The 17,012-nt window shown below is 50.2% G+C and overlaps 1 protein-coding gene across 1 annotated transcript in view; it reads left to right on the top strand.

Moving 5' to 3' along the window:
- The first annotated feature begins 962 nt into the window (after positions 1 to 962).
- The window catches only part of COL20A1 (collagen type XX alpha 1 chain), a 52,549-nt gene continuing 36,499 nt past the window's right edge, over positions 963 to 17,012 (top strand). The window contains exons 1-10 of the mRNA XM_009093106.4: positions 963 to 1,378; positions 4,939 to 5,023; positions 7,304 to 7,414; positions 8,986 to 9,129; positions 9,353 to 9,502; positions 10,397 to 10,597; positions 11,816 to 11,971; positions 12,928 to 13,047; positions 13,205 to 13,369; positions 15,673 to 15,837. Coding sequence (XP_009091354.2) covers positions 4,951 to 5,023; positions 7,304 to 7,414; positions 8,986 to 9,129; positions 9,353 to 9,502; positions 10,397 to 10,597; positions 11,816 to 11,971; positions 12,928 to 13,047; positions 13,205 to 13,369; positions 15,673 to 15,837 — 1,285 coding nt within the window. The 5' untranslated portion in view covers positions 963 to 1,378; positions 4,939 to 4,950. The remainder of the gene's footprint in view (positions 1,379 to 4,938; positions 5,024 to 7,303; positions 7,415 to 8,985; positions 9,130 to 9,352; positions 9,503 to 10,396; positions 10,598 to 11,815; positions 11,972 to 12,927; positions 13,048 to 13,204; positions 13,370 to 15,672; positions 15,838 to 17,012) is intronic.

The raw sequence follows: 17,012 nt of genomic DNA, 5'->3' as shown, positions 1-17,012 counted from the left end.
CACCCTGAACACGAGCACTGAAAACAGCTCCAGATTTTCTGTGTCAAAGCAGGAATTTTTAATTCTGGATCTGAATTCCTTGAAATTACAGGAGATAAATGCTCAAAACTTTCTCCAACTTTTAAAGAAAACTGTAGCTCTGAGCAACATCAGAAAGCTAGCAGGAATTACAGAAGAGGTAATTTCAGGCATTTACACAAAGGGCAGTGACAACCCTCTCTCCATGGGGTACAAAATGCTCTGTGCTTTGTTTCATGAAGATTTGTTGCCTGCTTTTTGCCTAGGGAAGCTGTGGCTGCTCCATCCCTGGAAGTGTTCAGGGCTGGGTTGGATGGGGCTTGGAGCAACCTGGGATAGTGGCAGGAGTTTCTGTCCATGCAGGGTTTGGAATAACATGCTCTGTTATGTCACTTCCAACCCAAATCCTTCTGTAGTTCCATTATTTATGTGCTTCCTATGGGTGTTATCCTTTGGTCTGGGTATTGTGATGCTTTAAGTACTTACAAGATTATAAAACAAAACTGCAAAGAGCTAACAGGTGTTTGTTTAATGTGCAAAATATTTTGAAAACGATGATTTTTTTTTTCCCATTTAACTTGACACTTCTAAAATTATGTGTGTTTCCAGTTGAATGGCAAAGCAAGTGTCTTAAACCTCAGTTGTGATGGGAGACTGATGCTGACAGTCCCTGCAGTTGCAGCTGAAAATCTGGCCCCTGTAACGAGAAATGTCGCTGTCAGTCATTCCCTTTTGGCAACGAGGACAAAATCTGCCTCGCAGAAGTTTTGGCAGGGAGCTGGGGGTCCCTCCCAGGAGCTCCTGGTGCTGAGGATCCCTCTTGCAGGGCTGGATCTCACAGCTGAGGAGCCCTAGCTCACGATTCAGCCTCTGGCCGTGCAGAACTGACAGATGTGCTTAATTTCCTAAAGCAAAGGGAGCACAACCCCATCCCTGCACACGTGGGGCTCCCACAGCTGCTGATGGAGTGAGCGAGGCTGGGCTGACTTCATCCCGGCCGCTCTCAGGGTGGGAGGGAGCCAGCACTTGTTGCTGCCTTCTAGGAAATCAGCCTGCAGCCTCCCGGACAGAGAATTTATTTTATTTCATTAGCAAATCCCCTAAAATCCCTGTGCTCCTGCCCATCGGAGCAGCCTCCTGCTTTTAGCGCTTTTTTTGGCTGCGCCAAGGGGCCAAGCCGTGCGTGCGGAGAGGGAGGTGGGGGAATCCCATCCCTCTCCCTCTGCTCTCCCTCCCCTCCCTTCTCCCTCCCGAGGGCTGGAATTGCGATCTTTAATCTCGCCGAGGAGCGGATGAGGCGCCAGGGCAGCTCCTGCCCCTGTCCCAGGATGTAGCCGGAGCCGCCGCCCGACTCCGACAGGTCTGTGCCTCCTTCCCCTCGGGGCTGGCTTGGCAGGGATGCCGGGCAGGGGTTCGCTCTTCTGGGCCATGTGTGGGTACGACAAGGAGGGAATTTCGGCAGGGTTTTGCTCCCTGGGCAGCTCGGAGCTGGTGCAGTGCTTGGTGCCGGGCAGGGGGGACAGGTCCCCTCCTTTAGGGTGAAGTGGCTTCAAGGCACATTCCCTGACATCAGCCCAAACACCGCCAGGATCTGGCAACTCCTCAGGGGCTGTGGCTGTGAGAAATGCACGTTGTTTGTCGGTTTGATTTTTTTTTCCCTTCTGTTTTGTGGTTGATAGTACAAAACTGTATTTTTTTGTAGGATATCCTCTAAAACACTGTACTATCTATCTAAAATACTCCACTATTTAGGATATCCTCTAAAAACTGTACCATCCTCTAGTATCCTGTAGGACATTGCTGCCAGAGAGTGCTTGGAAGGGTTTGTCACCTGTGTGGGTTTTTCCCACCTGGAGGTGTGGGTGGGTTCAGCCTGATGGGCTGGGGGAGCTGCAAAAGCTCAGCCTACAAGTGGAACTTTCTCCTGACTTTTTTTTAGTCTGGTTCTTCTTCCACTTTTGTTCAATAGTGGAACTGAAATAGAGGAAGTTTCCAAGAGAAACTAGAAAGGGCTTGATGAATTTGTGGTTTTTAGTCTGTTTTAGGTCCTTTAATCAGCAAAGCACTTGGGGAATGTGGGACAGATTTATTCCCTGCAGTTGCCTGCCTCGGGCAGTCCCTGTCTCCTGCAGGGCTGTCCCTGGCACTGCTCGTGTGCCCAGCAGTGAGTGGGACATGAGGTGACATTGCTTCTGCCAGCACTTCTGAGCAGAGACAGTGATGACCCCTGACATGAGGAAATGTCCCCAAACTGTGACTGTGGAGGATGGAAATAATTCACAGTGCCTGCAAATCATCACCTTTAGTCCTGATGATTTAAATATGTGGCTGACAGTTTTTTTTCTTTGACTAAAGCAATTACTTCTAAAATTTCCTGTACAAAAAAAGACTCCTCTGACTGCCTTAACCTCCAAATCTCCTCTGAGCACACAACTGGAGCAAGTGGAAAGTGGTGTGCTCCCCACACACCCCTATTTTCCAGGCTCTGGAAATACTCACCACTTGCTCCATGTGCTGCTGTCTCCACATTCCTTCCCTGGGGGTGAGTAACAGGAGAGAGGCACCAGGGTGCTGTGGGCTCCCTGCCTGCCAGCAGGCTGCTGTCCCTGTGCTCCCCTCAGCCCCTGGGTCCACACTCAGCCTGGCTGGCTGGTGGCACCACTGGTGGCAGAAATGGATGGGGAGGGACCAAGGAGTCTGGAGCTGGGGCTTGGGATGTGCCAGGGGAGCTGTGGAGAGGGAACTCCTCCACATGTGTGACTTCCACCACTTCAGACAGGTGCATTTCTTATTCCTGATTTACAGGTAGGAAAATGAATGCTGGAGAAGAGGCAGAATGGTGATGGGTTTGCCTCTGAGGTGGCAGAAGAGATGAAATCCCTTTTCTTGCTTTAGTTACAGAAAAGATCCACAGCCTGGGGCTAACTGTGCCCAGTCTGGGTTAAAACCAGGATTACTGTGAGGGTGCTGAGGCCCTGGCACAGGGTGCCCAGAGCAGCTGTGGCTGCCCCTGGATCCCTGGAAGTGTCCAAGGCCAGGCTGGACAGGGCTTGGAGCAACCTGGGACAGTGGAAGTTGTCCCTGCCCATAACAGGGGTGGAATGAGATGAGCTTTAAGGTCCCTTCCAGCCCAAACCATTCTGTGATTCTTTGATAATATTGAACTCATCCTTACTGACACAACAGGGTGGAAGCTCCTGCCTGAATCTGAGCCTGCAGTGAGCCCGGATCAGCACAGGCTGGAGGAGTTTATTTTTCTGGCCTTTGGATCCCATATAACCCTGACTAACATGAAAAGATCCCACACAATCCAGTGCTTTTGCCAGAGTCTGGCATCCTGTTTGTCAGCATTTGCACAGAAGTTTCAAGGAAATCAAGAGCAGTTTGGTGACATTGCAAAATAGCAAAAATGAAATTTTAGTTCAAGGAATTTTAAAAATGCAGACTTTTTGCTGCTGTTTGGCACACACACCTCTGCAGCCAGGGCAGGCTCTGCTTTCCTGGAGGTGCCAATCAGGGTTCTGAAACCCACCTACCAAATGTTTGCTGTTTTTTATAAACAATGACCTCAGTTTATTAGCTGGAAAAATAAAGCAAGTGTTTCCCATGGCCAAAGGCTTTGGTTACACTGCAGTTGTTCCATTCATCTTCAATTAAAAAAAAAAAAAAAAAAAAGCCACAGACAGAGAAGGGTGGTTATCAACTCCCTGTTACAACTTGCAGGTTTTTCCATTCATTCTTCCAGCAATTTAGATCTGATTTAAACAGATCATGCCTGGATCACTCACTCACTCACGTGCATATTTATTTTTTCCTTGAAATTGCTGCAAAGCTGCTGTGTTTGAGGGGAATCAGGCATTTGCCAGGAGCCTCTGCATACCTGTCCATCAAGGTGAAGGGAAGGGAAATGCCACTGAAGGAGAGGGTGCAGGGCTGGTTGTGCCAGAAGCAGTGAGGCTGAAATGTGGAGCACAGAGATGACACAAGGCCAACAAATGTGCTTAAAACCTGGTTTGCTGGGAGCCAGATGAGGGGGTGGCACTGCTTCCATCAGGGTGGTTTTCTGCTGACCCAAAATTCCTGAGCCAAACTGACCAGCACTGAAATCCAGGCTGGAAAAGCCAACACTGAGTGCTCAAGCAGTCAGCTTTGGGGTTATTTCTGAATCCAACTGATTCAGAATTCTGATCCTCTGCCATGGGTAAGTCTGTCCTCTCAGCTTTCAGTCTGTTCAGGTGAACAAATTAAAGCAAAACTATCCCAACAAATCCTGGATATAACTTCTTGGGAATGAAATAGGAAATAAACCCCTTCTTTGTAAGCTGTTCACATACAAACTCCACTGGGTCTGTGGATCCCTCCTGCTGCAAAATTGCTTTATCACAGCAACTGATGTCATTAAATCTGTGGTTTGCAGTGCTCCTCTCTGTGCTTTCCCCCTTGTGCTTGGTGTGTGCATCCCAGGGACATGAGAAATGTGCTGTCTGCATACCTGGAATGATTGTGGTCATGATAACCAGAATTAATTACTTTTGTACAGTTTAAACCCGAGGTTATTCTGGAATCTCTCTGTCCAGTCATGTGCCAGTGTTGTTGATTCCATGATCAGAGCAGAGCCCATCACTGGGAGCTCCAGTGCTGAGATTGTCCTGCCCAGAGAGCAGTGCCCAGCCCCAGGCAGGGCTGGAGAGGAGTGTTCCCCACCAGTTTAGTCCAAGGCACTTATCAGCTATACTGGAGAGTCTAAAAAGATAAAATAATGTGTAGGGATTGCAGAAAAGTCTGTGTGTTCTTCTCCACCATCCTTTCAGTGCCATCCATGATGCCCAGAGCTTGGGGTGCCTTAAATGAGGATGGATAAAACCTGGATTTTGATGTGGTGAAATACAACTTTTTTTCCTGACATTTGCCCTTTTGTAGGTCCTGCTCACAATGCTGATTCACACTTGGTTCTTTCTTGCCTGCCTGCCTGTGGTGAGCCATGTCTGGGGACGAGTGGGCCAAGGTAAGGAGCCTGCCTGCCCTGGTGGGGCTGCTCCCCAAGGTCTGTCTGCCCTGGCATAGCCCAGCCCTTCCTGCTGGCAGGGGCATTCCCAAAGCCAGGCAGCATTCCAGGGGGCTGCTGTGCTCTGGTGTCTGCTGGTGGAGCTCCTAACAGCCTTTTCCAAGCATGAAGAGCAATGAGGGGTCAGGGGGCTCATCTGGGAGAGCCCCTCCATCCCTCCCCACCCTGCCTGGCCTGTCCTCATCCCTGGCAGCAGTTCAGCCACTCCCCTGCATCAGGGATGCATTTCAGCCTGTGCAAGCAATGAGGGGCTTGTGTGATCTGTGGGAGCCTGAGGAATAGGGAGAAAAAGGCTGTTGCTTCTTTAGACACTGCCCCTTCCTGCTTTGGGTGGTTGTGGTGAGATGTGGTGCAACATCTGGGTGAGAGAGCACGAGGTCATTCCTCCTGCATCATCCTGCTCCCCAGAGTGACCAGAAAATGGCTACAGCACCTCAGCACAGCCTTTCTGATGGGGAAAACCACCTTTAGGTTATGTCTGGGGAGCACAAAGGTTTCTAGAGAGGTGGTGGCACTGCAGGGCTGGGACTGATCCCTGCTGTGTATCTCCCAGACTTCTGCAGTTAAGCCTGGGCTTAACTCCCTGTGAGCTGGAGAGCAAGGTTACAGCATCAAACAGTGCACATCTAACACAGGGCAAGGAAACAGTGGAGCTTTCATGGCACTGGGGATCATTTGCATCCAGCACATAATGGTGCTTTAGAGGATGATGTCCTTTCTGGTCTGTCTGGGGACATTCTTGTCTTTTTAGCTTCTGGGCTCCTAGAGTGATGCCCAAGGAGCTGGACCACACTTGGCCAAAAGAAGACAGCTCCATGTTTAATCTAACTATGAATTCCCCTCATTGTTCCCTGATCTTTTACCATTTTTCTTAGGCATGATTTTAGGATTTGCTTTTTGCCCTTCACCCCTCTTTCCCCTGTTTTCTTTCTTCCTCTTCAGATTTGCCTGGGGTGAGATGTGAATCTGAGCTTTGTTTCCCCAAAATAGTTATCTGCTTGTTGGGCAGCCTGCAGGAAGTCTCTGCAGGGAAAGGTTAAGGCACAGATGTTGGGCTGAGACAAGCAGGAACCTCACTGCCAGCTCTCACTGCTTTCCTGGGGGGTGACATCATGGCAGGGATGTCAGGAGGCGTCAGGGCATCGTGCAAGACCAGATTAGGGAGCTGAGGAGCCCTGGGTGACAGCTTGGCAGCACTGAGCAGAAAACCCAGATCACTCTGAGATTTATTTTTTTGTGAGTAATTGTAAAGGGAAAAAGGTTGGTGACAGCTGCAAATGAGGGGGAGCCCTTGGGTGCAGATGTTTATGGTGTGCTCACTCACTGCAAATTAGGGCATCCTGCTGGAAAGGCAGCTCTGGGCACAGTGTCAGAAGGAGGGGAGAGAAATCTGCTGAGTTGCCATCCTGCATCCAGCCGAGTGAAAAAGATTCATCTGGTGACATTTGTGTGACAGGAATCATGGATTCAAGGAGTGACACATGGGCTCAGCCATCTAGCTGGGTTACAGATAGCTGTGAAATCTGGAGATGATAAAGGAATGTGCTCTTTCTTCTCTTTACCTCCTTGTCTGATACTATTTTCTCCCTCAGGATTTGTCATTTAGCTTGCAGCTCCCTGCAGCAAACTGATACAAGCTGGTGCCCATGAGTTCTGGTCCTGCCAGGAGCTGTTATTTACACTTTATCAGCTTTTCTTCTTCTTGTTTTCTTCCCTTCTTTCTGAACCCAGCTGGTCCTCGGAGCTGGCTCTGAAATGATCATTCTGCAGAAGTGTGGGATCCATCACCTGGGGAATTCCTGTATTTCTCAGCATCCCAAGCCTATTGAAGAGCCTTGCTCGGGCCCATTTGCTGCCCTCCCATTTTATTTGTTTGCACTGAACACACATGCTGGAAAAAACCATTCAGCCTGAAAGCTCCTGGAGAGCCCTTCAAGACATGAAGGATTCAGAGAAAGCTCTCACCTGTGGGGAGGCTGCTTTACCTTTCTGCAGGGGTATAAATGAGCACCTGAGAAACTCCTCCTTGCACGGGAGGCTCCAGGTCTGCAGAGGTGCAAGGGGACTGCAGGAGCTGCCATGGGATGCTGAGGACTTGCTTGGGGTGGGGAAGGTTCCCTTTGTTCCACAACCACTGCCATGTCCTTGGGGGAGACAGCACAGGGGGTTTGTGGCAGGAATTGCAGCCACAACAGCACGGCCACCTCTCCTCCTCCCCAGGGTCGGGCCGGCTGAAACTCACTGTCCTTTCAGAAGACAGGCTCCAGATGAAGTGGAAGGAGACTGAGGGGAACATCAGTGGCTACAAAGTTCGGGTAAAGCCCATGGCAGGTACGTGCTGACACCCTGGGCTCGAGTCCCAGCAGAGCTCAGCGGGACTGAGCTCCACCTTGAGCACAGCAGGACCTGAAAATGAGCATTATTGACACCTTAAGGGAGCAGAGACAAGGCAGAGGGAGTTACCCACAGCCTGCTCTGGTTCCAAGGGTTGGTTTCACTGGGCTGCACGTGCAGCAGTGACAAGGAGCCTCTCTGGCCACCTTGGGAGCAGTCTGTAGTGCCACCCAACACAGGCACTGTCCCTTTTCACTCCTTCACAGGAAAGAGAGGAAATTCAGCCCTCTTCACCCTGGGTGAAAGGTTTAGCCAGAAACGCTGTTCTTTGGGACTCGGGGACAAAAATGAAACAGGTTCCTTGCCTGGCTCTTCTGTGGAGCTCCCAGCTCTGCCTCCACTGCAGGGACAAGGCATGGGAAGTCTCTGACCCTGTTGGTGTGGGTGGGCTCATCCCTCTGCTCCCTAGCCCTGCTCCCTGATTTCAGATGTTGCACCTGGCGGTGTTGGAAGGACACGATGTCCCTCAGCGGGGAGGAGGGGCTGAGCCATCCTCGCTGGTGGCTGGCTCGGTTCCCGGTGGCTTTCCCAGTGAGCCGGAAAAGAGAACTGCGGGGCAGGAGCGCGGGCGGCGGCTCCTGTGATCATCCACCCGATTTTAGCTCAGCCCCCACCTGTTTCCCAGGCTGGAACTTCTCATTCCTTGCCTGCCCTGCTCCTCCCCAGAGCCTCAGCTCGGCAGAGATTGATGAGCATCCCGGGAATGCAGGGAATCACATGCCTGAGGCTTTCCCTCTCAGGCTGGGGAGTTTCCAGCCCCAGGCAGGAGCACAGGGATGGCTGGGTCAGGAGCACATCCATCTCCATCATTCAAAGCTTCAGACCTTTCCTGTCAGAGGGGTTTAGGAGCTGCTGTGCCCCTCTGCAGTGCAGCAGTCACTGCCTTGCTCCCCCTGCTCACTGCCCTGCCAGCACAGAAACGCCCCAGCTCTTGGCTGCTCAAGGCATCCCAGTCCCAGGACAGGGTCCAACAGCTTGGGACATGGCTGTGGAAGGCTCTGGAGGCAGTGCCAGTCCCAGGAATGAGCTGTGCCCTGCAGGCAGCAGCTGCCCTTGCAGACAGATGGGGCAGAGGCAGCACAGCTGGGGTAAGATGAGTCCAAGTGCCAGTGGTGACCTCTGAAGACTCCGAGTCACTTCCTCATTTTGTCACACATGACCTCAACCAGCTGGGTGTTTTCATAAGCAGTTGCCAGTCTTTACACTCTGAACACCAGCTTTTCCCTCAATAACTCCTTGGGAAGCTGGTGAGAGTTGCACAAATACTGGGTAGGAAATAATTCTCTAATTTGGGCATGTACCAGGGATTTAAAAAACTCACCTCAATCTCCCCACCTCTACATTGAAGAAAAGGAGTAAAAATCAGAGCTCCTCAAAATTTAAAGTATGAATAGGAGCTGACTGCAGTCCCTAGGCAGACATTCCCTGCATTTCAGTGCTGCTTTTGCTACTGTCAACTTAAATTTAAGCTCTGACAGGCTCTGAGCTGTGGCTTCATCCCACCTCAGGGGACTCGGAGCAAGAAGTCATGCTGAAAACCAAGACTCCCAAAGCCACAGTGGGAGGGCTGAGCCCCACCAAGGAATACACCCTGCAGGTCTACGTGCTCAATGGCTCCCAGGAAGCCCTGTTTGCCAAGAGGAAATTCGTGAGTAAGTGGAGAGGGCTTAATTTTACCACTCAGAGCTCCTGAGGGTCCTGGGGATGTGGCTGCTCTGGCACACACCTGCAGACTGCTTGGCAATGCCAGAGCCTGGTACTATTTTGGTTGGAAGGTTAGAAAGGGAGATGGGGAAGACCCAGGGGATGAGGGAGGGCCTGTGGCTCACAGGCCTCTCTAGATGTGCAATTTCTCTGGTTTTGGTCTTCCCACAGTAGAGGAGCTCAGAAATGCATCCCAGACTAGAAACAACCGCAGGAACGTGGGAACTGCGTCAGGGAAGAATCTCACCTCCTCTGCAGCTGAGCACAGTGGGGTGGCTGAGGCCACCCCACCACCCCTGAACACTGCCCTGTCACACTCAGGTGGGTGCTCTCACCATCCTGGAGTCACAGGGAGTTGATTTTGAGCCACGGCCTGTGCCATGCTACCATGGCATTCAGCTGTCCCTAAAACCATTCCCATTTTCTCACCACAACCTCCCTTCATCAGAGATTTTCTTACAGTGAGCCTTGCTAGCCTGCTCTCATCCTTTGCATACAATTCCTAGCTACAGAAACACAGTAAACCACCTAAAAATATTTGCCCCTCATTCCAGCCAAGCTGAAAATGCATGTCCAGGTACCCAAATTCAGCAGATGCAAACTCACCCTTTAACTGAACGTGGATCCTTTGAGAGCAAGCTGCTCCCTCAGCATTAGGGCTGATGGTGCTTTTTCCCCTAAGCTCTGGGTCCCAGGGCTGGCTGCAGGTGCTCTACAAGAAGGATTTCCTCCACCTCCCTGGCTGAGGACTGTATGTAACTGCAGAGTCTCATGTTTCCATGGGCCCAAAAGGGAATTCCACCTGTTGATGGAAGAAAGATCCACCAGGGCCATTATCCAAAAAGTCTTGCACTAGCTCAGGGTGTTTGCAAGTCACAGATTACTGAGCTCTGGAGAGCAACTGGGTCTGAGGTGCCATAGGATGTTTCCCCTGATTTGTATTTTATAAACATCCATTGTTTTTCATCATTGATGAGAATGGGAAGGACACACTTGTTGATGTGATCCATCTTTAACTTTAGCTCCTGAGCACACAGGCAGCCCTCTCAGAGAGGTATGAGTGAAGGTCTATCCTCCTATTTCCATAAACTTGTAGGAATTTTACCCTCTGAGCCCCCCACACCTGTGCTAAACGTGGCTTAAATCAGCTGAGCTGTGGGGTTGCATGGGGATAACACAGTGAGGGACAATGGTATTTTTCTCTTTGGAGCACAGCAAAGGACAGAGCTGAAAAGAAAAGGCAAAAGGGGATTCAGCCAAAGAGCTCAGGAGAAGTGACAAAAAACCAGCCCAGTGTGGAGGCCAGTGGGACAGACACAGCATCAACAACCCCAAAATCATCCCAGGACACTCCTGCAAATGTGGAGAGAGAATCTCCAGGAAAAGAAAAAACCCCAAAGGATTCACTGAGACGAGGTGAGAGGGGGTTCAGACATGTCTTGCTCCTTCTTCTCTGCTGTTTTCCCTAACAGTCACTGAGTTCAACCTTTCCAGCCCACCCTCTGCCCCCCCCAGAGTACAGTGCTGCTGGTTGTGTTTCCAATTCCTAGGTCATGCTTTGGGAACTGTCAGAGCTCACTGGAGAAATTTGGAGTCCTGCACAACAGCATGAATTCTCAGGAAAGCTGAAATTAGGCCAAAAATTCCTTCCAGATGATTTAATTTATTGATTTTAATTGATTTGGCACCATTCTCTCCTAATGTTGTCATCTCCCCCTGCTTCTGGCAGATTCATGTAAGCATTTGTGCTCTTCAGCAGAGCACCCCCAGCCATGGACCTTTCCAAGGTGTTTCCTTTCCAAGCACCAGGGGTGTTTGTTACCCTGCCTGCTCCTCCTTCTGGGCTTGTTCTTAGTGTTTCACAGATATCAGATCCACCAGGATCCTTCAGATTCAGTTGAGATTGTGATGGCTCCCAGCTCTGCTGAAATGGTGGGAATGGGATGGGCCAGAGCATCCTCTTTGGCCCAGTAGAAATCCATATCTGTGAGAGGAGACACACCTCCTTGGAGCCTAATAAATCTTAGTGGGATCATCTGTTTCCCCTCCACCAAAGATGGAAAATTCCCCATCTGAGAAATACTCAAGGAAGATGCATCCAATTAGCAAAATGCCTTATCTTATCCTCTGCTGAGCTGAAGGCCTGGGGTGGGGAGGAAGGCAGAACTGGGGTATCCATGGTGCCAGCAGGTTTTTACTGAGAGATTGGATTTAATATAAAGCTATGAAATAATTGTAGCCCATGGGGGATCTCGTGATGGAATGGAATTAAGCAATCACCTGCAATTCCTGGAGACTTAAGCTAGATAAAAGGAAGCACTGGGCTGGGGCAGAGATGGAATGGAGCTGACAGCTTGCAGAGAGCAGTGCTTGGGTTAGCACATGCTTCCTGACAGCTTTAACCCCTTCTTTGCAGAGGTGCAGCTGCACACCATTACTCCATTTCGAGGTGCTGAGATGGGTTATCCTTGGCTCCATGGTTTTCAGAGGATGCTGACATGTGCCAGACTGGCAGATGGTCCATTCCACCATCCAGACAAGGCCTTGCACAGCAGATTTGATTTTTATCTTAAAACCAAAGCAGGTTTTCCTCCTCACGACTGCTTCTCTCAGTATCCAACCTTTCCCCTGCAGGCTCCCAGTTTCAGTGTGACACACCTGCCATGACTGACATCGTCCTGCTTGTGGATGGCTCCTGGAGCATCGGGCGCAACAATTTCAAGCTCATTAAGGAGTTCCTGAGCAATTTGATTTCCCCGTTCAGTATTGCAGAAGACAAGATCAGAGTAGGTAGGACACGCTCCTGTTTCCTGCCCTTGGGATGTCGATGTTTGAAGGGACCTTGGTGTCTCGTCCCTGTGGTTATGTGCTCCTCTTGGGAGCTGTTGTTTCTTTAGGATGGGGTCCTTGAGCTGCTCTTGGAAGCTTTTCCCATCTGGCAGCAAGCTCTGGCCTCTAGTGGCTGTGAAAAATACCTGCACAGTGAACAGCAGCGCTGTCTTTGGGCAGCCCTAGGTGGGGTGGTGATGCTGAGATACTTTTGGGATTTGCTGCCATCTCTGCCGAGGTGCACTGGGTGCAGTGGCAATGCCCAACTGGGGCTGCTGTGAGTTCAGCAGGGAAGGGGGCTGCTTCCAGCTCTGAGTGATGCTGACAGCCAGGCTGTACATGAAATAGGAAGGTGTAAATCCTTCTCAGCCCTTGAAGCTGATTGTTTGACCTGCATGTGCCTTGACACCTTATCAAATACCTGTGACCATCATGACAGGGGTGTGTACCCCTGTACCCCATGGGGTCTGAGGCATTGCTTTGCCTCCAGCATGGCAGGACCAGAGAATCACAGAATTGTGGAATATCCTGAATTGGGAGGGACCCACAAGGATCATTGAGCCCAAGTCCTGGGCCTGCACAGAACACCCCAAAGATCCCACCCGGTGCCTGAGAGCATTATCCAAACATTCCTTGAGCTCTGTGAGGCCTGGGACTGTGACCACTGCCCTGCGAACCTGTTCAGTGCCCCACCACCCTCTGGGGGAAGAACCTTTTCCCAATATCCAGCCTAAACCTCCCCTGACTCAACTTCATGCTATTTTCTCAGAACCATGCAGAAAGTGGAGTTAGAAGCCCCATGTGCTCACCCCCAGTCCCTGTCACTCTTTGGTGCCAATCCTGATGCTGGTTCCCAGAGTGGGCCTCCTGCAGCTCACCTGGGCTGGCTGGATGCCCATGGCTCCTGTCTCCCCCAGGGCTGTCCCAGTACAGCAGTGACCCCCGCACAGAGTGGGATCTGAGCGCTCACTCCACGAGGGAACAGCTGCTGGAGGCCGTGAGGAATCTGCGGTACAAGGGCGGCAACACCTTTACAGGTAACTCCACCTGGCAGGGCTCTGAGCAGGGGGTAAGCTGTGCCCGTGGATAATGTGCTCTGTAGGGACTGTAGTCACTGGGGAGCAGAGAAAACAGTAAAGGCACGGGGGTTTTTTGGAAGGCTGTGGCACAACCTCCATCTCTGCCCCTCCCCAGGTCTGGCACTGACCCACGTCCTGGAGCAGAATCTGAAACCAGATGCTGGTGCCCGGCTGGAGGCTGAGAAGCTGGTAATCCTCCTGACTGATGGGAAGTCCCAGGATGATGCCAACCTGGCTGCTCAGACCTTGAAAAACCTGGGCATAGAGATATTTGCCATTGGTAAGATCACAGCCATGGATAAGCTGTAGGACAAAGCCAACCTATTTTTGGTCATCTTCAAATTGAAGGTTATGTTCCCTCTGCTTTGACAGAAGCATCCTGAGGCTGTAGAACTGAGGTGGTGGGTGAGACCTCATTACACTGTGGCTCAGATGAAAATTAACTCATTTATTCAGCACAGGCAGTGTCTTGAAAGGATATATTTTTTTTTTGGAGAAAGTATTCACGTGAGAGATTTCACACCTCTCATCTAAAGACCTTTGGGAGCCTCAGGGACCAGTGCCATGAAAACAATATTCTCAGCTGTGGAATTGGGCAAGAGAACATTGTTTTGGGGATGGCAGGGGACCTCTTGTATAATTACTGCCTCTCACAACATCCCATTTCTCTGAATAACAGCATTATCTGCTTTTCACTGTCTGCCAGCAACACCGAGACACAGAATGGCCTTGAGGAGCACACGAGGTCTGCTGGAGACTGATACATGAGCAATACAGTTACATAAAAGCTCCCCTAAAATTGCTATCTCCAAAAGTTTAAGTGCTAATTTATGTTGGGAACATGCAAGTGAGGGTTTATTGCATAGGGTTATGCAGGTAAGTGGCATTTGTGGAGGGAGGGGATCTGCTGAGCCTCCTTGGACAGTGTTAGGGAACCTTGAACCAAGCTCTGAGAAGCAAAATGAGTTGTACTGTGGAGCTTGGTCAGCAGAGAGTTAATGAAGAGGGGGAGCTGAAAGATGGGGATGGAGGATGCTGTGAGATGGAGAAATTCTGTTACATAAAAGGGCTGCTTTTTACTCATCCCTGACTGTTGAAATGCAATGTGATGTTCTGACAAACAACAGGCTCTCTATAGGGAGCGCTGGCATCTCATAAATATAAAATGGTTATTTGTTCATTCAGTCCCTCATCTGTTTATGCCAACTGCCTCTTGCGTTGAAAAACATCTACCTTTCTGATAGCCAAACCTGCAAGTGGTGAGGAGGCAGGAAAACAGCAGGAAAATTCACCAGGCTGTCTCCTGGCCACTAAAAGCCTTCTGAGCTGAAAGCTCATCCCAGGCTGGGCTGAGGTGGTTGCTGCAGGAAAAGACATCACTGTGCTGGGAGAGCAGGGTGGACATGAAGCCCTGTGTGGGGCATTTCCCAGCCTGGTGTCACAGACATATTTTATGAAAAGACCTTTTGTTAGGATCTAAGAAGCTGAGGGGCCTAAGAAACAAAATATAAACAACAATTATCTGCTGCCGTGGAATGCAACAGGTGCATCTTGGATTGGCCTCATGTGGTTGTTTTTAATTAATGCCCAATCAGTCCAGCTGTCTCGGACTCTCTGGTCAGTCACAAGATTTTATTATCATTCCTTTCTATTCCTTGCTAGCCTTCTGATGAAATCCTTTCTTCTATTCTTTTAGTCGAGTTTTATAGTTCATTTTCTTTTAATATAATATATATCATAAAATAATAAATCAGCCCTGTGGAACGTGGAGTCGAGATTCTCATCTCTTCCCGCGCTGGGGCGGTCTGCAAGCTCAGCAGCCTGGCTCTGCTGTCTGTCTGTCTGCAAGCTCAGCAGCCTGGCTCTGCTGTCTGTCTGTCTGCAAGCTCAGCAGCCTGGCTCTGCTGTCTGTCTGTCTGCAAGCTCAGCAGCCTGGCTCTGCTGTCTGTCTGTCTGCAAGCTCAGCAGCCTGGCTCTGCTGTCTGTCTGTCTGTCTGCAAGCTCAGCGGCCTGGCTCTGCTGTCTGTCTGTCTGCAAGCTCAGCGGCCTGGCTCTGCTGTCTGTCTGTCTGCAAGCTCAGCGGCCTGGCTCTGCTGTCTGTCTGTCTGCAAGCTCAGCGGCCTGGCTCTGCTGCCTGTCTGTCTGCAAGCTCGGCGGCCTGGCTCTGCTGTCTGTCTGTCTGCAAGCTCGGCGGCCTGGCTCTGCTGTCTGTCTGTCTGCAAGCTCGGCGGCCTGGCTCTGCTGTCTGTCTGTCTGCAAGCTCGGCGGCCTGGCTCTGCTGTCTGTCTGTCTGCAAGCTCGGCGGCCTGGCTCTGCTGTCTGTCTGTCTGCAAGCTCGGCGGCCTGGCTCTGCTGTCTGTCTGTCTGCAAGCTCGGCGGCCTGGCTCTGCTGTCTGTCTGTCTGCAAGCTCGGCGGCCTGGCTCTGCTGTCTGTCTGTCTGCAAGCTCAGCGGCCTGGCTCTGCTGTCTGTCTGTCTGCAAGCTCGGCGGCCTGGCTCTGCTGTCTGTCTGTCTGCAAGCTCGGCGGCCTGGCTCTGCTGTCTGTCTGTCTGCAAGCTCAGCAGCCTGGCTGTCTGTCTGCAGGGGTGAAGAACGCGGACGAGGCGGAGCTGCGGCAGGTGGCCTCGGAGCCGCTGGAGCTCACCGTCTACAACGTGCTGGACTTCCCCCTGCTCAGCTCCTTGGTGGGCAAACTCACACGGGTCCTGTGCACCAGGATCAAGGAGAGGAGCCACAAGGAAACCACAGGTGAAGTGGGGCCTCCCTTCCTGTTGTGTTATTATCTTATGGCAGGGGTTCCGTGCTGTTGTCTCCTTATCGTAGAAGTTTCACACCTTCTTGGTGTTTCTCATGGGCAGCTCCTCAGAGCACTGACTCTTTCCTCTTCACAAAGTAACCAACCAACTCCAATTCCCTTCTCAACCAACCACGCCACTCTTATAGCACTCTTCTTCTCACTGGTCACAGCTGTGGCCTGTTAAAGTCAGGCCTGTTCCTAATATTTGGTAATTGGCCCAGCTGCAACTCCTTAGGGGTGAGATTACTTTCTGCACTATCTTTATTTTTCTTATATTCTATCCCCCACACTGCTGCTCACCATGCCCCTTCCTCTTGGAGGAGAAAATCACCTAATGACAGCAATTACCATTAGAGGGAATTACCATTATGTTACTTCCCTCTTCCTTTACCATATGGTGTGATAAATGTGTTGTATCCATCTCCTTTTCTGAGTTTCTTCCAACCAGAAGAGGCAGAAAAAGCAGAGGAACTGGTATGGAAATACAGGGAAAGAGTATGGGGTAAACGTGGAAGTAGGATAAGGAGATGATAAAAACACCTGTACACTTTTTTTAGTCCAGTAAACTTTGAATGTTTGATCTCCAAGGTATTTTCAAGTTCAACTCAAGCAGCCATTTATTTTCTTTGCTGGGGAACAGTTTGCATAATGAAGAGCTTGAAGAACCCCTCCAGATGTTAGCTTAGATCCTCAGGAGAAATATCGTGTACATATTGCTATCTCTTTTTGCTCTAAGATTGGCCTAAGCAGAATAGGAACATCTAAATTTCAAACATAATTTTATTTGAATGCTCTGGACACTCATGTAAATAAATTAATTATTCTTTTTGATTTGTATTTGATATAATTAGACATTTTACAAAGGTGAAGGTTAGTCTGAAGAAAAATCAGTTTCTCCAAAAAAGAAATTAAAGTAATTTTTGCTTGGTAATTTTGGCAAATTTTTGTGATTGAGGAATGCTGACTTGTGTTGAAGAATTACTTGCAGCACCCAGCAAAATACACAGCCTGCTCTTTATGGAGTATTTATGTTCTCTGCACACGCAGTTTTAAAATATTTCTTTCAGAGCAGTCTGGAACAGTTTCTCTACTCTATAGGGAAGGAGACTGCAACTTGATTTGAAAA

Source organism: Serinus canaria, chromosome 20 (assembly GCF_022539315.1).
Source record: "Serinus canaria isolate serCan28SL12 chromosome 20, serCan2020, whole genome shotgun sequence".
Classification (NCBI taxonomy): domain Eukaryota; kingdom Metazoa; phylum Chordata; class Aves; order Passeriformes; family Fringillidae; genus Serinus; species Serinus canaria.
This window is presented reverse-complemented; position numbering and strand designations above follow the sequence as displayed.